The 25,111-nt window shown below is 51.6% G+C and overlaps 1 protein-coding gene across 4 annotated transcripts in view; it reads left to right on the forward strand.

Annotated features, from left to right (window-relative positions):
* Positions 1-25,111, forward strand: part of CDH23 (cadherin related 23) — a 366,095-nt gene that overhangs the window by 128,064 nt on the left and 212,920 nt on the right. For all 4 annotated transcript variants that reach the window (XM_090278159.1, XM_090278162.1, XM_090278158.1 and 1 more), the window contains exons 6-8: positions 457-651; positions 5,763-5,891; positions 13,274-13,352. In XM_090278159.1, the coding sequence (XP_090134285.1) occupies positions 457-651; positions 5,763-5,891; positions 13,274-13,352 (403 nt within the window). The remainder of the gene's footprint in view (positions 1-456; positions 652-5,762; positions 5,892-13,273; positions 13,353-25,111) is intronic.

The following is a 25,111-nucleotide window of genomic DNA, read 5'->3' on the forward strand; positions in this document are numbered from 1 at the left end:
GTGGTGCCAGACAAAGCCCCCAGGACCCCTGCCACATGCCCATAGCGCACACCGCCCACTCCCTGCCCTTGAAACCTCCTGACATGCAGAATGGCGGGTGTCCTCCAGAGCAGCCCAGGCCTGAGGCTCCGGCTGGCGGGATGCACTCAACAGAGGAAGCGAAACTGCCAAGAAACAGGGGTTTGGGGACTGAAAGGCTCTCATCCAGAACTCCAGGATAAGCAGATCATCTTTGGAACTGGCGCTGTTATAGCCACCAGGAGGCCATCAAAAAAAGGGAAAAAAAAATAGATACTGCATTTTAAATTCCTCTGAACCCTTTTAGAATAAAAATGACAAGGCCACAGGTCTGGTTGGCTGGAGGGACGTGGTTAATGGGATTTGGGGGAATAGTCACTGCTGAAGGCAGCTGCTCCAAGCTTCACTCACCCTTTTATTTGCTTTGCTTCACCCCAGGACACACCGGTGGGGACGCCCATCTTCATCGTGAACGCCACAGACCCTGACCTGGGTGCAGGAGGCAGCGTCCTCTACTCCTTCCAGCCCCCCTCCCCGTTCTTTGCCATCGACAGTGCCCGCGGCATTGTCACAGTGATCCAGGAGCTGGACTACGAGACCACGCAAGCCTACCAGCTCACGGTCAATGCCACGGTGAGTTGCCACACTGGGGCCCCAGGCAACCGGACGTGGCCTCCTCCCACCCTTGAAGAAAGTGACAGAACATCAACCTAGTGCCCTGCTACCCGAGACTCTATAATAACAACACTAGTGATAGTCGTCGTCGTCGGCAGCCGTCCGTCTCGAGAGACGATGGTGTAGCTTCTTAAGAGTCTATCTGCACCGCCGAGAATGGCTGTGCAGTCCAACTCAGGAGTGACACGGTATCTGTCTCCTCCCGTGTTGAATCGACATCTTGCGATGACGCTGGAGTATCCTCTCCAGTGAAGCTGAAGCTACAGAGCCTGGGCAGGGTGATATGGAGGGTCTGCTGTTGCCCATGCAGCAGACCCCCCCCTCTCTTCGCAGCTGAAAGGTCCAAGGGAAAGACGGAGTCAATACAGCTTGGCTTCAGGTGCGCCGCAGGAGTTGCCGGTGTTGACTACAACGTCAAACCACCTTAAGGACTCCGGCTCCGGATTTTCTGTCGGGGTTTACTCCCTTAGCCTTTCCCCTGAAGAGGTATGCCGCAAGGCAGCGGAGGTTTTTTGGAGTCAGAGTTTTCCTTCTCTGATGTGCCCTGACTGGAAGATCGAACCAGCGACACTTAGCTCGCAGGCCGACGCTCAATCCACTGAGCCAAACCAGCCAGGGGCGTAGTGATAGTAATACTGATAATAATAACAGCTGATGTGACTGAGGGTTCGTGCTGTGTCCCCGATGCTGTGCCAAGCACTCGGATTGTCTTCATTAAACCTCACAAGAGCCCTGTTTCATAAGTATCATAAAGATGCCTGGTTTACAGATGAGGAAGCTGAGGTACACAGTCATTTAGCAACTTGCCCACAGTCACCCAGCAGCTGGGCTCCAGCATCTGCACTGGTAACCCCACAGGACATTTACAGTGCAGGGTGACCTCTCTGCTCCCTGGGACACGGGATGGAGGTGTGATCCCAGCTGTGTTCTGACACCACCCAACATACTGGAGGCAGAGGGCCCCTAGCCACTGCTCTAGAATGGTGACATTTACACAGTAGGGGCTCCCATCTGTGCCAAGCACCGTGCTGGGAATTCCAGGCTGAGTAAGTCAGGAGAGGGAGATGGGAGGGGAATAATTATCCATTTTATGTCTCACATTGTTGAGGCTCACAGCCCATGGGTAGTGGGGGAGCAAGAACCCAAAACCAGGTTGTCTGATGCCCAGTCCAGTGCCCATGACCAAGAGTCTCTGAGTCTCCAGGGTGTCACAGCCATTTTCATTTGTTGCCAGCTGTTTGCTGGCAGGTAAGCCATGCCCTAAATCTGATCCTACCCCTGCATTCCCCTCTTTCTTGCCCACAGCCACTGCCTCTGGGCACAGCTGGAGCCTTCAGCTGGTAGCAAGGAGAATAGATTTGTTTACAAAGCTCAGGCTAAGAGTGAAACAAATTACTGGAGTCCTTGACTCTCCAGGACCCACTTGCCTGACACATAGCATGTACCCCCGGCTCTGTGTCATTGCAGTGGGTGTTGGTGGAAATCAAGTCTCTGGGTAGGGGTTTTATGTCCCCCTGTCCAGGTTTCCTGTGACTCAGTTAAGCAAGCTGGACTTGCTAACGCCGGCAGCTGCTTGCAAGCTGTTTCAGGCCACTGAGCTATGGTATCCTGAGAACAAAGAGACTTTGCTGAGTACTCCATTACTTTCTTGTCCTATATTCTTGTTTGGAACTTAGCCTTAAGGACTTACAGTTCTGTTTTGTACCTAAGCAGTTAATATCTGAACCCCGGTATACTGTTTTCCCTGTAAGCAATAGGATGTGTATCGTGTAATTGCCACCCTCAGATTTCAGTAAAAGGAAGGTGCTTGCTCTGCTCAGTGCTGATCCTGCCTGAGCGAGCGGCAGCCCTCCGACCGTCCCGCAGTCTGCTGGAATTACTTCCGCGCCCTCGACCACAAAGTACTACAACAGTGGGCATTGCCAGTAGTGCTGGGGGCTCTGTTTGGCAGGTCACAGGGCTCAGGGCCCTGGGAAAGACACACTGCATGAGTCGAGGGCCCGGTTTTGAAAGATGGGGTTCCCCCCAGCTTGCTCAGGATGCAGTGGCCCCTGGAGAGGCCACTGCAGACAACACCCTCCTCTCCTTCTCCTCTGCTGGTTAAGCGTCAGTTGTCTGGGAGAAGGTGTGTGCTGATATTTGAAAATCTGACTTCTGGGATCGGGAGCACTTGCAAGGCCAGAAGCCACTTTTTGCACGTACCTGTACCCTTCTGCACTCCCTGGCACCCACACATGGGTGGTGCCCTCCAACCACACCTGAGCCCAGAAACACGGTAAACCTGTCCTATGGAGTAATTTTTGGCCACCATAAAAATGGCTTTGGGCATGTGGGGAAGAAACCAGAGCGGGGCACAGGCATGAATCTGGGTGGCAGGGCCTGTCAAGAGGCCTGAGCTCAAGCTGGGATGGTGAATACGGTTAAATTGCTGTTATTCTCCCAGCAATCAGGCCTTCAAGTTGTAGAACAGGAGGGGGACAGAACTCCCTTCCGTACTGATGACTTTCCCCAAGCTCCTGACTCACAAGTCTCTTTCAGGGCTGGTGCTGTGCCCTTGGCCACTGGGCATTTCCCCCAAAATCTTCCTACGTGGCCTTGCAGGGAGCAGTGTGGGTTCCAGCCACCGTTGGGTGGGGAAACAGGAGGACTCCCCTGGGAACAAGCTGCTGAGAGCTGAAGGCCCCAGAGTGACAGCTGGCTAGTAAGGCGTCTGCTCCGACAGATACGTCCACTGCCAGTCCCTTTCTCTAGTTGAGGAGTCCAGTGTGGGCTGGACATGGGCCTCTGTGGCAGGAGCAGGACCGAAGCCATGGGGGTGGGGGTAGGTATCAGGCTGGACAAAGCCAGCTGCCAACAAAAGCCTGGTAATAGCAAATCAGAGCCACTGGCAGCCCCTGCCCAAGAGGTCAGGGTCTTCCTGCCAGGCCTCCCCCCCAGGCCCTGTCTACCTGGTGGTCATTCAGGTTCCTGGCTGAGACCTCTCACCATGGACAGTCCCCAAGCCTGGGCCATGGACACCATGATTTTGCACCCTGCAGGCTGTCTCCCCAGTGGTCCCTCTGCCCAGTTCCTCCTGCCTCCAGACTCTGCCCTCTATCGCTGCACCCACTCTTCATCCCCGAAGGCCCTCTGCTCCCTCCCTGGCTGCCCCTGAGGACTCTTAAAACAGCCAACCCTTCCTTCTTGATGGTTCTGCAGCTCTATCAATGGAGGGCAGAAGCAGGCACTAGGCTTGTCATGTGGGGAATGCCTTGCATTGTTCAGGTCACCCCAGACAAACCAAGGCAAGTCTAAGCCAAGGACAGTTACTCCTCAAATCCCAGACCAGGGAATTTACAAGCACATGGGTCCATAGAGGCCATTTTATTGAGCCCTTTCATCTCCCAGAGAAGGAAATTGAGATTCCAACAGGGAAGAGAACTTATTCAAGGTGACCCAGCAAGTCAGAGACTGAGCTTATTATGTTAGCGGGCCCCAAGTAAGAAAGTTAAGGGCAGATTTTTATGTTCCAAGGATCTGACTTTGAGTCCTGGCTACACACTTACCAACCGTGTGACTCTGGACAAGTTACATAACCTCTCTGAGTCACTGTAAACTCATCTGACTAATGCACACATAGTACCTACAAAAGTGAATGAGGTGTCTTGCACAGTGTGTTCAGCATGCAGTTGCTATTCTTGTTAACTATTGTTATTCAGTAGTAGTGGGCTATTTAAGTGGGATGTGTATTTTAGGGTAATAAAATATGGGTTTCAGGTTTCCTTTCTTGGTGAGCTTTCAAGGGACGAAATTTCCACCTGCTAGAAGGGTATAAACATGGCCTGCCTGGCCACAGGGGTATGGCCTGAGACCTCAGGAGTCCTTCCTGGAGTACCCCAAATGTGACAGGCCCTGGAGCTCCCCCTACTGGTTTAACCAGAAACATTACTTGATCAATAAACCCAGAACACAGAGCAGGGACCAGGTCCCAGAGTAGCCTCTGGAGTCCAAGGGCCTTTCTTCTAAAGAACACCCATCCTAGTCATTGCCTTGATTCCTCGGGGATGAAACGGGGCAGGAAGTGAGCATGGGGAGGGGCAGCAGCCCCCTGGCTGAATCCAGCGATGGAACCAAGGACAGTACCATCCGTTACCCCAAGCCAGTTATCCTACCCACCAGATATCCAGGGTGGTCAGGCCTAGGCTGGGCAGAGGGCAGCAGACTGGGTTCTACTCCAGCCCTGTTTGTGACATTGGATAAACCACCTTTCACTGGGCCTTGGAGGCCCTGTTTGTGTTTCCTGCACAGGTCAGAGATCACTGTGCGTTCTTTTTTAAATATTCATTGTGGGTTGTTGAGTTCTTGAACCTCTACATACTAACAAGTCCCTGGCTGGTTTGGCTCAGTGGATTGAGCGTCGGCCTGCGAGCTAAGTGTCGCTGGTTCGATCTTCCAGTCAGGGCACATCAGAGAAGGAAAACTCTGACTCCAAAAAACCTCCGCTGCCTTGCGGCATACCTCTTCAGGGGAAAGGCTAAGGGAGTAAACCCCGACAGAAAATCCGGAGCCGGAGTCCCTAAGGCGGTTTGACGTTGTAGTCAACACCGGCAACTCCTGCGGCGCACCTGAAGCCAAGCTGTATTGACTCCGTCTTTCCCTTGGACCCTTCAGCTGCGAAGAGAGGGGGAGTCTGCTGCATGGGCAACAGCATACCCTCCATATCACCCTGCCTAGGCTCTGTAGCTTCAGCTTCACTGGAGAGGACACTCCAGCGTCATCACAAGATGTCGATTCAACACGGGAGGAGACAGATACCGTGTCACTCCTGAGTTGGACTGCACAGCCATTCTCGGCGGTGCAGATAGACTCTTAAGAAGCTACACCATCGTCTCTCGAGACGGACGGCTGCCTACGACGACGACGACGACATACTAACACCCTTCCCTGCTAGAATGCGGGAAAACATGTATACGAGTGTGCCCATGTGTTTGTGCATATAAATGTCACATGTGTTCAGGTGTATGTATTGTGTACATGTGTGCGTGGCCACAACATCACTTAACATAGGCTGTGTACTTTTGTCCTCTAAGGATCAAGACAAGACCAGGCCTCTGTCCACCCTGGCCAACTTGGCCATCATCATCACAGATGTCCAGGACATGGACCCCATCTTCATCAACCTGCCTTACAGCACCAACATCCATGAGCACTCACCTCCGGTAAGACCCTCCCTGGCCCTGTGGACAGGCTCATCCTTGGCATTTCCCACTTCCCCCAATCCCTATGCATGCCAGTGATGGGTGTCCTAGCACAGGGAGATACTGAGCACCTCTTCATACAGCAACACACCTCACTTCATCCCCAGAGGGCTCTGAGTGGCAAAGAGCAAAGACTTGCTAGGGCAAGGAAAGGGGAGCAATGCAGAAAGACTTATGTGTGTTGACAGGGACAACTTTGGAAAATCCAGCCTGGGCTGGAGAGCAGATCTGTACTCAGCCAGGCTCACTGAGACATAGGTGCAGCTCAGCCATATCCCCCAAGGCCAATAGGGCGATCTACTTCTCCTGCCAACCAACACTGCTGGTTGAGATGGTAGCAGCTTGCCTTCTGCTCCCCAGGGCCTCTCAGACTTGGTTCTTCAATGGGACCTCCCAGCTGCTCAGGCTTTAGGTGTCTCAAGTCCAGGTTTTCAAGAGAGACACCTGATTAGCTGTGTTCATGATTTTGCGCCATGTCACAAGATCATAGATCACCATCCAGCCTGTAGATTGGCCGGCCTTGGTCCACATGTCCAACTCTGGTTTAATCAGTTGTGAGTGGATGTCTTCAAGAACAAAGCACATGCTACTGCCCACTCAGCTGTGGGCCAGGCAAGCAATGCCAGGCATCCGCTGCCTGGTAGCCATCTGTGCTTTTGTGCAAGCTGGAATAAGACACCTGCTCTGGGCTGATAAATTAGGAAAAGGCAGCTCCCCTGGGCAGTCAAAACCCCTGGACATGCAGCTTGGGAGCAGGTCTTGCAGAGAGAAAAATGTGCCCTTCTTTTTGAGAGGACTCAGTGGGCTTTGAGGAAGGACATACAGCTTTGAGAGCAAAGTGGGACACCCGGCTGAACAAGTGGATGTTCAGGGCCCTGCCTGCACGTCTGCACAGACTTGCAGAACTGAGCACAAGTGAGAGTCGGGCTTCCCTTGGCCAGGTGGTGCCCCTGGGCCACCAAGACCAGGGAAGCCTGACCTCCAGTTTGGAGACTTGGTCTGTCCTGACTGTCGCACTATGCTTCAGTCTCCAGGTGTGCGGGGCTAGCTGCTTCCTTATTGGGCCCAGATATGGACTGAAGGATCTAAGAAGCAAGACACATTTTGGCCACCTATGGCAGTTGTCTGAAGCTACTTTGAGGGTAGAGGGGGCATCTCAATGCCTCCCACCACAGCCTTCTCTTTCTTGGTCCATGAACAGCAGAAGCTCCAGCTTTTGAGACTGAAGGCTGTCTCCCTCAAAACATGTTTGCTAAGCTCACATCTTCTCAGCCCAGGGAGGCTTCCCTGACATTTCAGATGAGGCAGGCCCTCCCAGCTGCCCCCTGCCCCTGAACACCCCCATCTTAATTCTCAGTGCTTCTGAACAGCCTGCTTGACCTCTGCTTCTCTGAGGAACTTAGAGTGTATCTTGGCAGGGATGATGCCTGCCGTGGGTGCAGCACAACGTGGATGCTCAGGAAGTGTTTATGGAATGAATGAATGAATGAATGAATGAACGAACAAACGAACAAACAAATGCCCTGGTCATACCAATCCTCTCACACTGGTCATCACTCCTAGTGTCTGCTCACCAATCCAAAGACCACACGTCTGACCACCTTTCTTAGAATTTTCTTCCTGGCTTCATCCTCACTGGCCCGCAGCCAGCCATCCCTCTCACCTCAGCTCCGGTAGAATTGACTCTCCCTGTGCTGCATCATTTACCGCTAAGTTACAGTCACACCTGTATGTTCACTGATGGGTAAGCGGGTTATGTCAGGGCCCCCAGTAATCAAAATGCCCGAGTCTCCGGCACTTGTGACAGGCTTCCTGTGGGTCTCCCAGGGCATCATGCCCAGGCCAAATACAGAGAAGATGGACAAGGCCAACTTGTTGATTGAAGTGGAGATGTGGTAGTGGCTGGGCAGCCAGAGGAACTTGGAGAGGGTCCTGCACAGCTATGCACTCACCTTGGCCAAATCACACAATCTCCAGACTGCTTCCGCATTGGGAAACAGGCTAATAATGTCTACAGCAGGGCCTCTCTCACCTGAGGGTTTGAGCACGCTCAGGTAGAGCACCCGGCAAGTACCGGCATCGCAGACGTTCAGTCACGGTGATTATGAGTCAGCCGGTCGTCAGTTACAGCAGTCCAAGTGGGCTGGGGGTCCCATCTTCAGAGTCCTGGTAGTTGACACTGTGAGGGTCCCCTAATACCCTTCAGGTTATTTTTCACTCATTCCTATATTATAGTCAAGTAACATTGTTTCAGATCTGCAGATTTCTGAGTTTATCCGTTCATTCAATGTTCCATTCTTTTATTAATAAACTAGACATTTATTAAGCCCTTCCTGTGTGCAGGGCCCTGTGCTAAGCCGCACTCTCTCCTCTCCAGATAATTCCATAGGCTCCTGCTAGGGTGACCCCTCAGACCAGGCAAACAAGGACACTTGTTCCCCTTAGCTCCTGCTCTCCTGATGCTCAGCTTCCTAACATCGGACATATTCTCTCTTAGGCTCAGGGATCTTGATATCTCTTTGCCTTGCGAGGGTTGTTCCTTTGTTTCCACCAGGACACTGAAACCTTCCTTCCTTCCTAAGTTGGGGGTTTGAGGCTGTCCCAGGCACTGGCCTGGCTTCCCGAGTGCCACAGAGTCCTGTCCTCCCGTCTCCACGCCAGAGAGGAGCTCCCCAGCATCCGTCCCTCTTGCACAGCTTTTCTTCTGCAGGCTGATTCCCGTACATCCCAAGCCTGATTTTTCTAGGCTTCTAATCGGTTTCTGTGCCTTGATCCAGGCACTCCAGGCCCCTTTACAGTGTGGAACCCTGATTAGGCACAGTACTTCCCAGGCGGGGCTGGGGCTGAGGAGCACCACGGCCTGTTCAGCCCCCGGGGCGGCATTCCGGCACGGGCTTCCCCATCCCTGGCCTTGCCTCTGTGCGCCCGGGGCCTCCATTCGGACCCTCGCTGCCCCCCTTTATCTGCGGCTCCAGCAGGTATGCCTCTCTCTATCAGAGTATCAGGCCAGCACGCCTCATCTAAAGTGTATATATTACCTAATAAAATCCTTCTTATTTGGGATTATTGCATCAAATTTTAATTTCCTCACTCGAGCAGCGGCATGTCAGCCTGCCCGTCAGTGAAGGGCCGATAGAAGGTGAAAAGAGCGGATAAACTGCACAAATTACTGCCAGCTGATGCCTATCGGCCCTCTGACTGGAATTGACTGGAATTAAGAACTGAGAAATAGGATTTTTTGCCTCAGAATCGGCTGTGGCAGCTCCTGTCGGAAGTCCCCTTCATCCCTCACCGGCCTCCCCCCAGGCACATCTCCCACTCCTGAGACAAACTGCATGTTCACCTTTCAAGCCCATAATCCTGTTGTGGAAACGGGGAGGGGTGGTCCCAGCTGAACTGGGATGGAGGGAGGTGGGCATGGCCCTGAGGCCAGCCAGAGCCCAGGCGGGTTCTGGCTTCAGCTGCTCTTCCGGCCAGCTCCTTTGGAAGGAGGCAGGCCTCAGAAAGAAGGGGGGACACACTCCTTCTAGAAAAGTCCCAGCTCCTTAGACTTTGCCCTGGTGTCCCTACTGGTACGCCGCCTCATAGGCTAGGGCTGCCTCTCACACCTCACCCGCCCCTCACCTTGGCACAGCCACCCAGGCCCACAACACTGCCCTCCATTCCCCAGTCGCCTTCCCCCCCCCCCCGCCTTGTGACTTTGGGCAAACCCCTGAGCCCCCCAAGCCTGTTTCCTCAGATAGACCCTGACTGTAGAGGTTGTGGGAACAAGTGAGAGAGCCTGTGTTGGGTGCCCAGCATGGTACTTGGCATATAGTAGGTGCTCAACAAATGCTGGCTGCCCCTCAGAAAACACCTTACCTCTAGGATAGGGATTGTTAATCTGGGGTGCTGGGGAGTCTGAACTTGCTAAAATTGTTTGGAATGTCACATGCATTCTGGGAAGAGCCACCTCAACTTTCTTTGGATGCTCCTAGCTGTTCCAGGCCCCAATGAAGAGCAACAGTCACTTTTACAACATTAGCTGTGTACCTGGCGCCCTTCCAAGTGCTTTACATGTATCAGTTGCTGAGGGGTGGGAGCTATTATTATACTCACTTTATAGATGGAGAAAACAAGGCTGCCAGAGATTAAGTAACTCAGAGGATTCAAACCCAGGCAGTCTGGCAATAGAGTCAAACGTAACCCCTTGCTCTACTGCTCTTCCCACCAAAGGAGTCGTGACCCCACAGGCCTGTGCACCTTTAGCCTTTCTGTGGGGAGCCTATTGCCCAAGAGCCCTCCTCCTCGCAACGTGGGTTCCTGTGAAGGGAAGAAGCCCGTGTCAGGGTGAGCCCCATCTCCAGCTCTCCTGAGCCTGCCTTCAGGCTCTCCTTACCATGCCCCGGGGCACCCCTAGCTGGGGTCCCTCTCTTGAGAGGCAGGGAGGCAGAGTGACCCCAGTAAGGGACCCATCTCCAGGTCAGGCAGAGGCCTCATTTCAACATCTCGTCTCTGGAAATAAGTTTCAGTATATTGAAAATATAATCTGAAACAACATCCAGGGTTCCCAAGAGCCCCCATTCCTCCCCGTTAATTCCTTCTCATAACGTTTCCAGTCTTTGTGGCTGCACTTGTATTAAAAGCTCAGAGTTTTATTAAAAATGGATTTATTTACCCAAAAAGAGATGAAATCCCAAACTTTGTCAGGAGCCTTGTAGATCTGACTTTGTGGAAGCTCAGGTGTGGCTCCTCCTGGAGACAGCCAGCCTCCTTGTTGCCTGGTCCTGGGTTGCCTGCCAGCTGCTGGTTTCCCTTCCAGACCCCTCTGAGCCTGGCTCACCCAGGCAGACTCCAGGCAGCCAGGGGCAGGAGTGCCCACAAGGAAGATACACGCAGGGCTATGAGGTCTGGGGGTTCTTTGGCCACTGAGTCCCCTCTTTGCATGGCCCAGCCATGTCCACCACCCCCTAACCCCACAGTCCCCCAGCAGACCAGAGGCAGCCCAGGGACCCTCATACTAGAACACATGTGGGGCCCAGGCCAGGTGGGGCTGTGAAAAAAGGAATTGTCCCCAAGTCCAGAAAGCCTATTCTGACAGCTGGAGCCTTCGGCCAGAGTCCTGCACCCTCAGGACCTCCTCCTGGGGACAAATCCGGGGCTCTCCTAAGTGAAGAGTGATCCCAGGAAGGGCAGACTCCAAAAAAAGAGCTCCCTGTGGAGTGATGTTGGTGGGAAGCGGTTAGGCCAGACTCTTTAAGTCTAATGCATTGCTTCCCAAATGACCTCCCACTGATCTCTCCGTGTGGGGCTATTAACAAGTGTTACATGAAAGAATCTGTCTTCAGATCAACAAGTCTGGGGACAAAGGTTATTATTATTGTAACAGAACCAGTGGCAGAGGCAGCATCACCTAGCAGGCGGAGCATTTGGGAGCAGAAGCACCTGAATTTGGATCCTGGCTTCATCATTCACTTGGAAAGGCTGCTTAACTCTCGTTCCTCAGTTTCCTCTTCAGTAAAATGGGTCTGGCTCGGGTAGTTGTGAGGGGCAATGAGTTAGTGCAGAAAAGGCATCTGCAGCAGTGACAGGACAGCTCCTGCCGCAGCTGGTACTTCACCGTCTCTGGCACAACTCGGGTCCTCGGAACCCACTTCGTGAGATGCTCATTTAACAGCATCTTTCTCTGACTTCTTCAGAATAGCCTGTTTCTCCAAGCGGCTCTAACCAGAGCTTCTGTCCCTAGGGGAAGAAGCCCAGAGGAGGGGGCCTGACCTGTACCTCTCTGAGGCAGACATTTCTCCTGGAACTTTCTTACCTCTCAGCCAAACCTAGAGGTGCTGTGGGTTGCTGCACCGTGGGCTCCAGGAGAGGATGCGGAGGCAGCTATGCGGGGGCAGCATTGACTGCGGAGGGAGGTGGTGGACGCCCCTCCTGTGTCCTGGAAGTGAGACCAGATGGAGTTGGAGGGAGGCACCTTACACTCCAGGGCTCCACCCTCCAGGTCAGAGGGCCCCTGTCAGGGACCAAGCCTCTCACCACAGGAGAAGGTGCTCAGAGCAGGATGCGGGGTGCAGCCTGAGGGACTCAGCCTTCAGCTGAGGAATGGGCAAGAGGCACCAAGGCCACAGGGCTCTTCACTGTGCAAGCAGATGTCAGGGTTGATATTTCCCTAGGGGACAGGGACAGGGCTACCCTGCTGTCCATCAGGCAGGGTAGAACTGCAGCTGGAGCCAGAACATGAGGCAGGCCTGGCTGGCTGGACAGTGGTGCCACCGGGCCAGGAGAGCAAAGTGAATGAAGGCTGCCCTGAGCGAGGGGCGACTCGGGAAGTGGTGATGACGGACAGTAGTAGGGTCCTCTCATTTATTCATTCATTCAGTCAGTCAGTCAGTCAGTCAATTAATTGCTATTTGAATGTGCCCATTGCTTCTAAGCCCCTGCCTGTGCTGTATCTTTTACCTGGAGCACCTTCCTCTTCATTTTCTCTCTCTGGCCAACTCCTACTCATTCTTTATGACCCCATCCTAAATGTTGCCATATGTACAACCCTTTGCCAGTTCCTCCAGTTGGACTTCTGTACCTAAGCACCCCCATCTGTATATAGCAGTGTCTGTGCATATGTCCTTGACCTTTGCCACAAACTGTGTTCCCCAAGAGTAGGGACCTCTGAATAGCCATCCTGGTAGTCCTAGCTCCTGGCCCCTTGTCCTCCAGTGCTGCAAGGAAATAAATGGGATGTGGGGCAGAGCCATTTGATGTGGGAACTGCCAGGTGCAGTGCTGCATGGTTCCTAGGGCTTTGGTGGCCTCCAGGGTTGCCAGTCATCTCTGGAGATACTCACTTTCAGGATTTATGATGCTTTCATTTGTAGAGTAATTGATCAGTCATGTTCTCCTTTACTCAGGTCCTAGTGGAAACAAGGTCCCAGGGGTTTTGCTGCTGTTCGTATTAAGGAGGGGCAAACTGAGACCAGAGAGGTTCAGCGACCTTTCTGAGGTCACATAGCAATTTGATGGGTGACTGAGATAGAGACCAGACCTGTTGTACCTGTACTGGCTGCTCCTCCATCAGCTCTTCCTTCCTACATGTTTCAATCAAATGATGGGAGATGGAGGGGAGGGAGGGAGCATATCAGCAAGATTGGGCCTCTCCAAAAGACACAGGTGTTTGCCTGGGGCCTCCATGTATGTCCCAGGGACGATGCGGGCAGCTGAGCATTTGGCACCTGCTTTCTTGGCTGGCCTTGCAGCAGGGCATCCACCTGGGAGAGAAGCTGCTCCAGGACAACTAAAAAGGAAGAGAGCAGCAGCCTGGGGTGGTGGTGGGGAACCAAACTCAAGTCCCTCCTCTCTCCCACGCAGGGCACGACCGTGCGCGTCATCACTGCCATCGACCAGGATAAAGGACGTCCCCGGGGAATTGGCTACACCATCGTCTCAGGTAAGGCCTAGCTATCCCTGGTCCCTCTCCACAATCAAAAAAGAGCCACTGCAAGAGGGTCAGGCTCTGTGGGGCTGAGGAGAGGTCTGTGAGCGTGGGGGACAGTGATACGAGGGGACCTGCCCCTGGGGACAACTCTGGCGAGGACCTGGGAAGGGGACTGCGTGCAAGAAGGAGGAGGAGCAGGGATGGAGGAGAAGAGTTTGGATTGAGGCTAAATTGTCTTGGATTGCTTAGGTGATGCCAGGGACAAAAGCATGTGCCCATGTCCAAGGTGTGGGGCATCTGGGCACCTAGGGGCTCTGAAGTTGGATCATTGGGGACTCCCATCTAACCTCCTGTGGTGCTCTGGGTTTTCTTTGTTTTTCTTTTCTTACTTGATGAAAAGGTAGCAGTTTTGATATCTATTTAGAATGAATAGAACTGAAACTTCAGCTAGTTTCACATTCCTGACCATTAGAAATTTATGTGTGGTCTGGAATATAACGGGGAAGGCACACCTCTCCCAGTCTGATCTCTTGGTTGAGTGAGCAGAGCAATGACCAGCTACAGACAAGGTTCTAAGTGATGTTTCAACCCCAAGACTGATTGAAGTAGCAGCTTCATTTGACTGTCGAGGGCTGGGTGACTTTGGAGCATGGAGCTGGTGAGACATTGATGAGAAGCTGGCTCTGTCCCTGTCCTCCTACCCCTGCCCACACGTGGCCTCCCTGCTCTGCCCCCTCATCAGGGAAGGGTTGGCCTGGCACATCTGGGCAAGCCAGACTGATGGCCAAGACAATGGCAGGTCAACAGGCCTGTGTCCAACCCATCGCCCCTCTCTAGCATATCCCCAAGGATAGGGAATGGCATTTTGGGAGCATTTTCTCCCCAAAGCTCAAAAGACACCAAGGTGTAGTGATCAAGAACATAGAGGATGGAGCCTTGAGCATATTTCCTGGGTGGGTCTCTATACCTCAGTTTCTTATCCATAAAATGGAAGCAATAAATACTTACCTCGAGTGGTTCCAAAGTCAGAAGACAATACATGTAAAGAGCTTAATTAATGTGTGTGAGGTATTTTGTGTTAGATGTTGTAATTATTATTATTACTGCTCACAGCTAATAATACTCTTGGGAAGCTGGGGGTTTGCCGGTAGGAGGGAGACCCTTTACATCCTTGGAAATGCAGGAAATCAGAGGTATTATAGGCTCCCTGTGACCTGTAGCTGCTGACATGGCTATTACTGTCCCTCTAAGCCCAGGGTACCCAGGCCCAGAGCAAATATCAGACAAGCTCACATGCAGAACAGCAGCTGGGTGGGTTTGGGCTTCTATTCCCCCACCCTGCTTCCCCATTCAGATCGAGTGGAGTAAACCCCACTTCTGGGATGGATGAATTTTACTCTGGGATAGTGGGTTTTCCAACTCTAGTAAGCCCAAGAATCACTGTGGGGGCTCTTACCAAAAGTGCAGAGTCCTTCGCACTGACAGAGATTCTCGTTCTGTAGGACGGGGGTGGTGACGAGGCATGGTCCTTTCTCACAGTGCCCCAGGCAGTTCAGATGCAGATGGTCCTTTGGCCAGGATGTGGGCAAGCAGGTCTTAGGAAGGAAGCTACTCTGCAGGAGGCAGAGACCCCTGGGAATTGGGGCCCTCTTCTGGTGGGCTGAGGAGGAGGGTGGCCAGGCTGCTTCTGGTCTCAATACATTTTTCAAACTGGGAAGTAAAGCAAATGCCTCATGGTGACAAGGAACTTGGGCTGGAGATTGGAGGGAACACCAGTGAGCTCCCGGAGTGATGGAGTCGGGGGTGAGGGCCAGAATAAGGTAGCAGTGGTGAAGGGGCACCTGGCTGAGTGGGGGATTGTCTCAACTCATTGTTTCTGGGCTGGGGAGCAGGGAGCCAAGGCTTGGCCTGAGATCATGGCCAGACCAGAAATTCCGATAGTGACTCTAGGAGGCCGTCCTGCAGGGCACTGGTCCATTCCAGGTGCAGGTTGAGTGTCCCGTCAACTGCCCCAGACCCCCAGGTCCTCTCCAGCTTTCAGGGATGGCCCCAGCCTGCCCTGGCCTGTGGCTCAGTTGGTTGGAGCAATGTCCCATACAGCAAAATGTTGGGAGTTTGATTTCTGGTCAGGGCACATGCCTAGGTTTCAGGTTCAATCCTCGGTCAGGGAGCATATGGGAAGCAATCTATCAATTGTGCTCTCTCACATCAATGTTTCTCTCTCTCTCTCTCTCTCTCTCTCTCTCTCTCTCTCTCTCTCTCTCTCTCTCTCTCTCTCTCTCTTTCTCTCTCTCTCAAATCAATAAATATGTATATTTTTAAATTTTTTTTTAATTAAAAAATGTCCTCAACCGGCTCTTCTTCCTTACCACCTTCCCTTGAAGCAGGAGGCTAGAGGGTGGAGCTGCTGAGCCTCTGGTGTCTGGGCTGGGCTTGGAGCTTAGAATAGGGACAATTGCCTGGGACACATCCTATGCGTTTCCAGGGACCTAGTACCCTGGGCCAAGTTCCAAGTGCAAACGACAGGATGAGAAAGGAGACTTGGGATGTGAAACTATAGGTAGGGGATGTGTGTGAGGGTGGGGGCAGGAGGCAGAAACTTCTGGAAGTCCTGGAGCACTTAGCATAGCTTTATAGGATTCCCACTGCCAGCACAGATGTGCCTTGGGGGCTTTTGGAAAGGGTGACAAATGGATTTCCTCTCACATGCCAACTTTGATTGATTGGTAATGGCTGTCTGAAGAGGACCATGAAGCCAAACAGGCTCAGTGCTGCATTCAATTGGTGGAACCTGCTATGGGTGTGGAAAGAGGGGGGGGGCCATACCTGTGCCACATCTTTGCCATCCTTGGTAAGACAGCACTTGGACCACAACTGCAGGGTAGCCTCTGTGGTCCTTTTGTTTGTCACTACTTGACCCCATCCAAATCCTTTCAGATGGCTTGAGGAAAGGCAGTCAGTCCTTCTCTTTCTTCCTTCCGCATCCTGAGCACCTGGCTCACCTGGCTGCCCACCCACCTGTTCCTTCCTGCCCTTCTTCTCTGGCCCTGGACTGGCATAGTATCCCTGTGAGCCAGCCTCAGTATGAGCCTGCAGGCCCGAGGGCAGAGTCCCCAGGGGAGCAGGTAGACAGAAGGCTAGGACTTGGCCTTGTCTCTGCTTACTTCAGTCAGCATAGACACTGCTGCAAAGAATACCGTTTGCCAAGAGTCTGGCCTCACACACCTGCATCTCTTGGGACGTTAAGTCCCAGCTCTCTCCTGGGGGGTTTGGCCAGTTCCCATTTGGCTTGAAGCAGGAAGAAGGGATGCCCACAAGGGCACCTTCACGCTGACTATCCCAAGCTGGGCCTGAGTGCCCAGTGAGACCTGCTCCAGCTCTAGCTGCTCTGGAACCATTTCATTTGAAAGCCGGAACTGAGGGCCTCAGGGGCTCCCAGAGCCAGGTGCAAGTCCTTAGGGCTTGTGGGTGACCAAGTCTCCAGGTGGCTCCTGAGCCTGGGCAGGGGATAGCTTAGATTGCGCATGGATGGATACAGGCCTGAATCCACAGTGATCCACGGCACATGTTTAACCTGCCCAGCTCCCAGAGGCCTCGTCCCCTCAGTGCTGTTTATCAGCCCTGCAGCTGGGGGATTTATGGCTGTACTCCAGTGCTTTCCCCATTACTAATGACCCCTCTGTTTTGCCAGGAACAAAGAGGCCTTCAGAGGTAAGTTATGGCTTCATTGCCGTCAATTTGTTCTCAGCCTCTCGTGGCCAAACTGAGACTGAAGAATGACAAAGTTCTTTCCCACAGAGCACCTGGCATGGGCCCGTCCTCTCCCTGGGCCTGGGCCTAGGCCTGTCCTGCCACTCTCCAAGGACATCATTTCCTCCGGGCCCAGCCAGGACAGGGCCCTGCAGCCTCCTGCCCCCAACAGCCAGCCCAGCCTGTGGTCTGAGCAGACACGCTCCTCTGCCCAACAGAGACAGTCCTGCTTTGAGAGGCAGCCGCACCCCACTTCACCGCAGAGCACTGTACTTGGAGTCCAGAGTTATGGGTATGAGGCCCAGCTCTGCCGCCTGCAGCAGTGTGTCTGAGCAAGGTGCTTGACCCCTCTTAATGCCATAACATCCAGCAAACAGGGTTTATAACCTCCACGCCAGATAAGGTGGTACCAGAGAGACTCTGAAGGGCCATAAAATATTAAGCACTATTAATTATCAGGGAAATATCAAGGCTGGGGGTCTTTGGGGGCTGTAGTCACTCATCTTCTCCTTCATTCATTTAAGTAGACAAGTGGCTGAGCATGCAGGCTCTAGGGCCACTATCCAGGGAGGTGACCACTGGCTGTGCTGGCCACTGCAGTTGCTGTTGAGCACTTGACAAGTGACTAGTCTGAACTGAGATGTGCTACAAATGTAGCCCACAGGACTTTGAAGGCTTAGGATACAAAACAGATTGTCAAATATCTCATTAAAAATGTCTTATATGGGTGACATGTTGAAATGGTATTTTAGAAATACTGTACTGGATACAACATAGTATTAAAATTAATTCACCTTTTTATTTTTTCTTTTAATGTGCCTACTAGAGGATTTTAAATAACACATGTAGCTCACATCCTATTTCTACTCCGTTCCTGAATTAGACTGTCTTGGCTTGCCTTCCTCCACTGACCAGCTGTGTGACCTGGGCGTCAGTCTTCCAACCTATAAATGGAGGTGATAATAGCCCGTGCCTCACAGGGGTGCTACGAGGATCCAGTGAACTAGAATGTGCGGGCACTTAGAAGAAGGCCTGAATTTACAGTAAATGCTCAACAAATGGGGACTCCTGATATCTGAGCCAGCCTTCTCTGAGGGCTGGGGAGGGGAGAGGCACTGTATCGGCCTCAGGATCTCGCTGTGCGGTTGGGGAGACAGGTGGATGGGACGCTATGAAGAGAAGCACAGGCTGTGTTGATAATTGTTGACTTAGAGTGATGGCTCCCGGGGCGTCCGTTAGACTGTTCTCTCTACTTTTGTGTGTGTTTGAAAATACCTGTAATAAGAAGTGAGAAAAAAATTATGGGAGAGGGTGCCTCCCCCAGCCATCACTGGGAGGCAGGGGAGACTCACAGAGCATGTAAGCTGCCCTCTGACTAGTGAGCTGGCCCTACCAGGAATGGCAGAGGGAGGGTCTGTTGTAGGCAGAAGGAGCAGCGTGTACCAAAATCTGAGAGTAGGAGAGAGCGTGGCATGTTCATGGATCTGCAGTAATTCACTGTTGCTGAGCGCTGCACTCAGGGGAGGCCATGGGGAGAGGAGGCTGCAAAAGGAGATGGGGCCTGGCTGTGCAGGCTGTGAAATGCCCAGCTCAGGACAGTGCCTGACCTTGGCCCTGAGGGCCGCAGGGAGCCAGTTCAGCAGGGAAGGGATGTGGTCAGAGGAGCTTGTGTGAAGCTCCCTGTGGTAAGACTAGAGCCAGTGTGTCAGAGGAGGGCAGGAGGGAGCAAGCGGGCCATCAGGGAGGCTGCCCTTAGTGTCCCCCCCGACCCCCCCCCCCCCCCCGGCATCGCAGTGGGAGAACAGAGACAGACAGGCCTAAGGAGGGTGAGGAGGCCAAGTTGACAGGATGTCAATGGTGCGACAGGTGCAGGAGGAGCCCAGAACAGGCCCTTGGCCTGGCTGAGATATCTTTGGTCAGAGAAGTTGCTTAGTTTAATTTGCAACTACGTACTATTTGTTTCAGAGAAGCAGCCTCTCTTCTCAGCAAAGTGACCATGAGTGAGTGAGTGAGTGAAACTCTCAAAGCATCCGTGTCCCCATCTTTTAACTGGGGCCAATGGTGTCATTCTCAGATAGCTGTGAAAACAAAACTCATTGAAACCGTTAGAGCAAGTGGGTGGCGCTGGGTGACTGTCCACCGCAGGTCAGCATATAGTCAGCCCTCAACATCGTCAGCCATTTTTCCTCCTGCCTACCACCCATCAGGGTGAAAACAAGCAAGTGTCATGCTGCCAGCAGCCCATATTGCCAGCTGTGGCCACTCTTCCATGTTGCCAGGTTCACCCAGGTGGCCAGGAGTCCTGGTTGAAGGCCCTCTCAGTCAGCCCCAGGAGCGCCACAGCCCAGGATTCTGTCCTGCCTTCGTCTTCCCACAAGCACCGGACATTTTATCTTTTCTCAGTCATTTGCCATAGGGAGCCCGTCCACAGAGGCTGTGGAGCAGTGGTTCTCATGTGGGGCTCTTGGACCCGCAGCAGCAGCATCACTGGGAACCTGTTAAACACACAGATTCTCAGGCCTCACCCAGAGCTCCTGAGTCAGACGCTCAGGAGTGGGGCCTAGGAAACGGTTTTAACAAGCTCTCCAGGTGGCTCTGATGCTAAATCTTTTTTTCTGTATTGAAAGTGTTTTCATTTTCCACAAATACTAGACTGATGAATTCTGTCATTTGGGTCTTCTCTTCTCTTAGCTGATGCTACAGACACTCTTGTACCAAAAGGGCCCTTGTCACCTGGGGTGGAGAATTTGGTGAATGAGCCCACGCTGGCACTTTGCACTTCATCCTGCCTGACAGTCCCCACCTCAGCCCTGACACCACCCCACTGTCCTCTCTGTAGGCTGGGGAGGCACAGCCTCTCCCTTCATCCACACCTTGCAGCCCATATCCCCGTTCCCATCTGACCCTGCTTCCCTGACCTTCTGGGTTCTGCAACATCCCTCAGGGGGAGGGAACCCCCTTACTGAGTGCCTTCTGTGTGCCAGGCACTGGCTGAACATGCTTATCCCTACAATAGTATTTGAGGGGAACAACTACTCCATTTTGTAGACATGGAAAGCAAGGCTCAGATTTACATAAATTGGCCAAGGGTCACAGCTATTAAGCAGAAGAGCAGAGATTTGAACCCATGTCTCTCTGGCTCCAAAATACTCCCAGTTTCCATGACAATAGTGGTTCATAATGATGTGGTACCTGGACCAGCAGCATCAGTGTCACCTGGGAATTATTAGAAATGCCAAAGTTTGTACCCTACCCTAAACCTACTGCTGGGGCCCAGGTGATGCTTCTGGTCTGGAGACCACACTTTAAGAAGCGCTGATCTGAAAGAACGTGTGTTGTTAATAGGGGAGAAATCACTCCCAAGGAGGCAAAAATTTGTTCTGAGGGCAGGAAAACATCTTACTCCTTTTCTGTATAAAGCATAGATATACATATAGATATGTTATATCTGTGGTATTGAAATTTCAGGCAGGTGGTTGGGAAGTGGTTAGGAAAAAGTGTCTCAGAGGGTGGGGGCAGGGCATAATGAAAAAAAAAAGGTTGAGAAACACTGGCCTAGAAAAAAGACTAGGTGAGCATTATCAGGGCCGCGATCCCTCACTCCCCACTTGAAAAGCAGCGGTTTTACTTCCACCGGTCTTACTGGGGACCCTGCCCAGCTCTATTGGTGAAGGCCAAAGCCCTCAACTGCCACTCCCTGGATTTTACTTTTAATGCTTGCAAGTAAAGCAGCTCCTTGAAAATACACTGAGTGCTTTGAAGTGAAGGCTGCATGTGTGAGTGTGTGTTTGTGTGAAGAGAGGGAGAATAATCAGATACCACCAGACTTTCACAAACCACACTCCCCACATATACCAATAATTGAATCGGGCCCTTGGCCATGGCCTGGTGGGGGGCAGCTATCACAGGAGACCATCGTTTGAAACATCAAAGCCTTCGTGATTAAGCTGCTTGGCATTTTTCTCCCCTTGGAGGAGTAAAAACTCAGAAGAAAGCAGACATGCTTTGGCTATCTGAATTGCACCCCAGAGCTCTTGTGGGATCGCACAGTGGGTGCCTGGAAGCACCAGAAGCCTCGGAGCACCTGGCCAGGCATAGAGGGGAATGGCCCACCTGGCTGGAGCCTGAGAGAGATGAAGGGCAGATCAGAGTCAGGGGATGGGGCCAGTTGGTGGAGGGCACAGAAGGCAAAAGAAGTGGGTTCCTGAGCAGAGCTAGGGCTGGGGAGGGTGAACATAGGGTCATCAGAAGATGTATCTCATGGGAGTTCGGGATGATTGGAATAGGAAGCACTGGAACGAGGGCAGTCTGCTAACAGGCTATTGCACCAGTCCAGAGAGGGCTAGAGGGGTCTAGGTAGAGGTGGACAGGAGGAGAGTCAGCAGGCTCTGGGGACGTGCTGAAAATAGATGGTGCAAGTAAAGGAGAAGACCAAGGAGCTTCTAACTTCTAAATCTAGGCTTCTGGGGTCCTGGTGGTGGCCTACGCAGAAAGGGACATTCAGGAGGAAAGCCGATCTATTTACACCTGTGACTACCTAGACCCATGTCAGCATGTGTGCCAGAACTCCCCAGTCCCATACGAAGACAGACATCACTAACTGATCCCAGTACACTTTCCCTCTGAGCCTAGATGGGCTGCCAAGCCTTTCTTACACCTCCCTCCAGCTGCCACTAGCAGCTGATATGCCGTCTCTTTGGAGCTGGAATGAATGTGTCCAAGTTTTATCCCATTGCATCTCATGGCTTTCTTCTTTCCAAAATATCTAGGGACAGTGCCTCTGGAGGGGGTTTTTATATTTAATTATACAAATACACTGGCATATTGTTTAGCATTGTCTCCCGCCACCATACCTAAACAAAAATGAAATAGACCAACACTACATCCCTCATGATGAACCACAAGAAAGCCTGCCCTTCATTCTCCCCCTTATTGTCTCCCTCCTCTCAGCTTCTCTCCTGCTCTGAGCCCTCTTCTGTGCAGACCCTTGTGATAAGCCAGAGAGTCTTGCTCTGTGTACCTCCTCCCCCCTTTAATGATGCCCTGTCCGCTCTTTGTTGGTAGCCATGGTTTCCCTCTTTCTTCTTTCCCATGAGTAACGGTGGTTAGTGGATTTTTAAGAGGTTTCACTGCCACATGGTCTGAGACAGTCCCAGTCTGCATCTCCCCTCTCCCACACCCTCTTCAGGGACCTATATGGCCTCCTGGGTACCCCATGTACCCCAAGACCTCCCCTTAGGGCCAGCCAGAACCTCTTCTGCTACACCTTGCATCCATGTCCCAGGTGGGCAGGGAATGGACCTCAGTTCCACTCAGGGAACCTGTCCTCTTCAGGTGTGCCTGGGGGTAGATAGTCATGGCCAAGGTTACTTGCCGGAGAGTTCTAGGCTGGTTTCTCTATGTCAGCCAGCATTTGTCTTATTTTAAAAGTTGGTTCTTTTCCACTTTTTTCTCATCTATAGTATAATTGCTTTGTATTGGACTTAAAGGTCCTTGAGCTCTATGGACAATTATGAAACTGGCCATCATTTATTTTGCACTTTCTCTCTTTCTCTTAACTTGACATACCTCAGGCACACAGAACTGATTTACACATAATTCTTGGTTCACAATCAACATTGGCCCATGTGTAGCCCTTTTTAATTTTATTATTAAGTTTTAGTAATGATTGTGGACACCTGTGAACTCACCAATCAACCCAAGAGCTAGACCATCATATGTACCTGCCTGGGTCCCTCCTCCAGCCCAACCCCCATCTCCCTGTCCACATAGCTGTATCTTTTTAATCTAGCATTTTTTATTCCCTTGCTTTTTAAAAAAAAAAACATTTTGTCATATATACGTGGATCACATAGTGCTTAGATTTAATTGTTTCCGAACTTTATTTTATTTTTATTTTTTTAAAGACTTTATTTATTTTTAGAGAGAGGGGGAGGGAGGGAGAGAAACATCAATGTGTAAGGGAAACATCAATCGGTTTCCTCTCACACACACCCAATCAGGAACCTGGCCCTCAACCCAGGCCCAGGCCCTGGCTGGGAATTGAACTAGCAACATTTCTGTTCGAGGGATGATGCCCAACCAACTGAGCCACACCCGTCAAAACTGTGAACTTTATTTTAAAAGTACTATGTTATGCATAGTCTCCTGGGAGAATATTACATTATATATTCTAGATTCATCCATGTTTTTGGTATAGGTATCATTTGTTCATTTTTATTATTACATATTATTCCATTATGTGAAAATACTTACAGGTAATCCATTTTTCTGTTGATGGGTGTATGGGTTGATTTCTGCTATTACGTACTGTGCTATGAACATCATGTACAAATGTGAGAGTTTGCCTTGGGCTGCATACATCATCTCTCACTTCCACCACCACCCCAGAATGTGCTCGCCAGAGTCATTTCACAGATAAGGAAGTTCACACTCACAAAGCTCATGAAACGTCCTTAGGGTCACATAGCACAGAAATGGTGAGCCGAGAATTCAAATCCCAATATCCAGCCTGAGAAAGCAAACAATTTGTGTTGACCGTGGTCTGTGTGCCAGACTGGAACCCTAGGGTTTGTTGATTCATTCATGCATTCATTCATTTAATGAACTAACAAATATTTGGTGTCTACTGCATGCCAGGCTCCATGCTAGACCCTGGAGACCAACTGTGAAGGGAAAGCCACTACTGCTGCCCTCATGGAGCTCACGTTATAGTGGGGAGGAGAGATAAGTCAGCAAAGACTGTCCACAGACTGTCTGAAGCACTGGGAAGGAACTACCAGGGTGAGGAGAAGGTAACTAAGGTGGGAGCATTAGGAAGGGGGGTCGGGAATGCTGGCAGGCTAGGGAGGTTTCACTCACCTGCCTCAGCTTCCCTAGGCTGTGGATATGGGAGGAGATTTTGTCCCTCCCACCTTAGAAAAGGTCTCAGATATTTTGGGGGGCTTTGAACCTGAGATGAGCCCCTCTAAGCAGCTCAGATTCCTAGTTCCCTTGATGACTGCTCAGCTTTCAAGGCTGCCCCCAGCTGGGGCTAATCTGAAATAAAAGTTTTTATTTATCTAGCTTGATACCCAACACAAGGTTAAATCATACAAGAGAAAAAGCAATAAAAGAGAAAGATTAAGTGTAAAGCGCTGTCTTAGGCATGCCCTTTTGCAATATGGTAACAAAGATATTAAGCCTGAAGTCACCCGCAACCCCACACTGCTGTTTCCGTGACTCTCTGAGCTCAGCTCAGCGGGAGCAGGAGGGAGGAGGAGAGGATGGGGCAGGGGCACAGGAGGGAGACACCCTGGGGTGCCCTGCAGAGAGGGTGAGGAAGCAGATGGAGTTCTACTAGCTCAGCCCATCGGCCGCCTCCTGCCCCCGCACAGTCTGATTCATGACTTCCCAGGGGGAACAAAAAATGTTGACATCTGCACCTACATTTCTGTCAGCACTTCCTTATCATCAGTATTCATTGTGTGCCTGCTATGGGTGAGGCACCCTGGGGAGCGAGAGACTGTAGGAGAAGCCTTAGTCATACCCCCTTCTCATAGCCAGCCTGGCTCAAGTCCAAGTGACCTCGGGTAGGTTATTTCTTCTGTCTATGCCTCTGTCTCCACAGCTGTAAAATGGGAATAGTAGTAGAGTTTATCTAAAAATAATTATGGTCTGGGCCATGGCCTGGTAATTCAGTTGGTTAGAGCATTGTCCCAATATGCTAAGGTTTCAGGTTGGATCCCTGATCAGTGCACATACAAGGAGCAATCAATGAATGCAAAGATAAGTGGAATAATAACTTGGTGTTTCTCTCTCAGATCAATAAATTTTTAAAAATTAAATTATAGCCTGGTTGATGACCAGCACATATAAGATACTAGTCTTCCTCAGCCTGTGGGTGGTAATGGAGTCTCTAAAAATACAAAATTCTCCAGCTTGGGCCCGTCCTCTCTGTCTGCAAAACCTAAGACTTCTGCTCTCTGTAAAATCTCCAAGTGTTTCAGGAGTCTCTGTGGGCTGGGGAGGAAAGCGAATCC

Source organism: Furipterus horrens, unplaced genomic scaffold, assembly GCF_987537825.1.
Source record: "Furipterus horrens unplaced genomic scaffold, mFurHor1.1.pri manual_scaffold_5, whole genome shotgun sequence".
Classification (NCBI taxonomy): Eukaryota; Metazoa; Chordata; class Mammalia; order Chiroptera; family Furipteridae; genus Furipterus; species Furipterus horrens.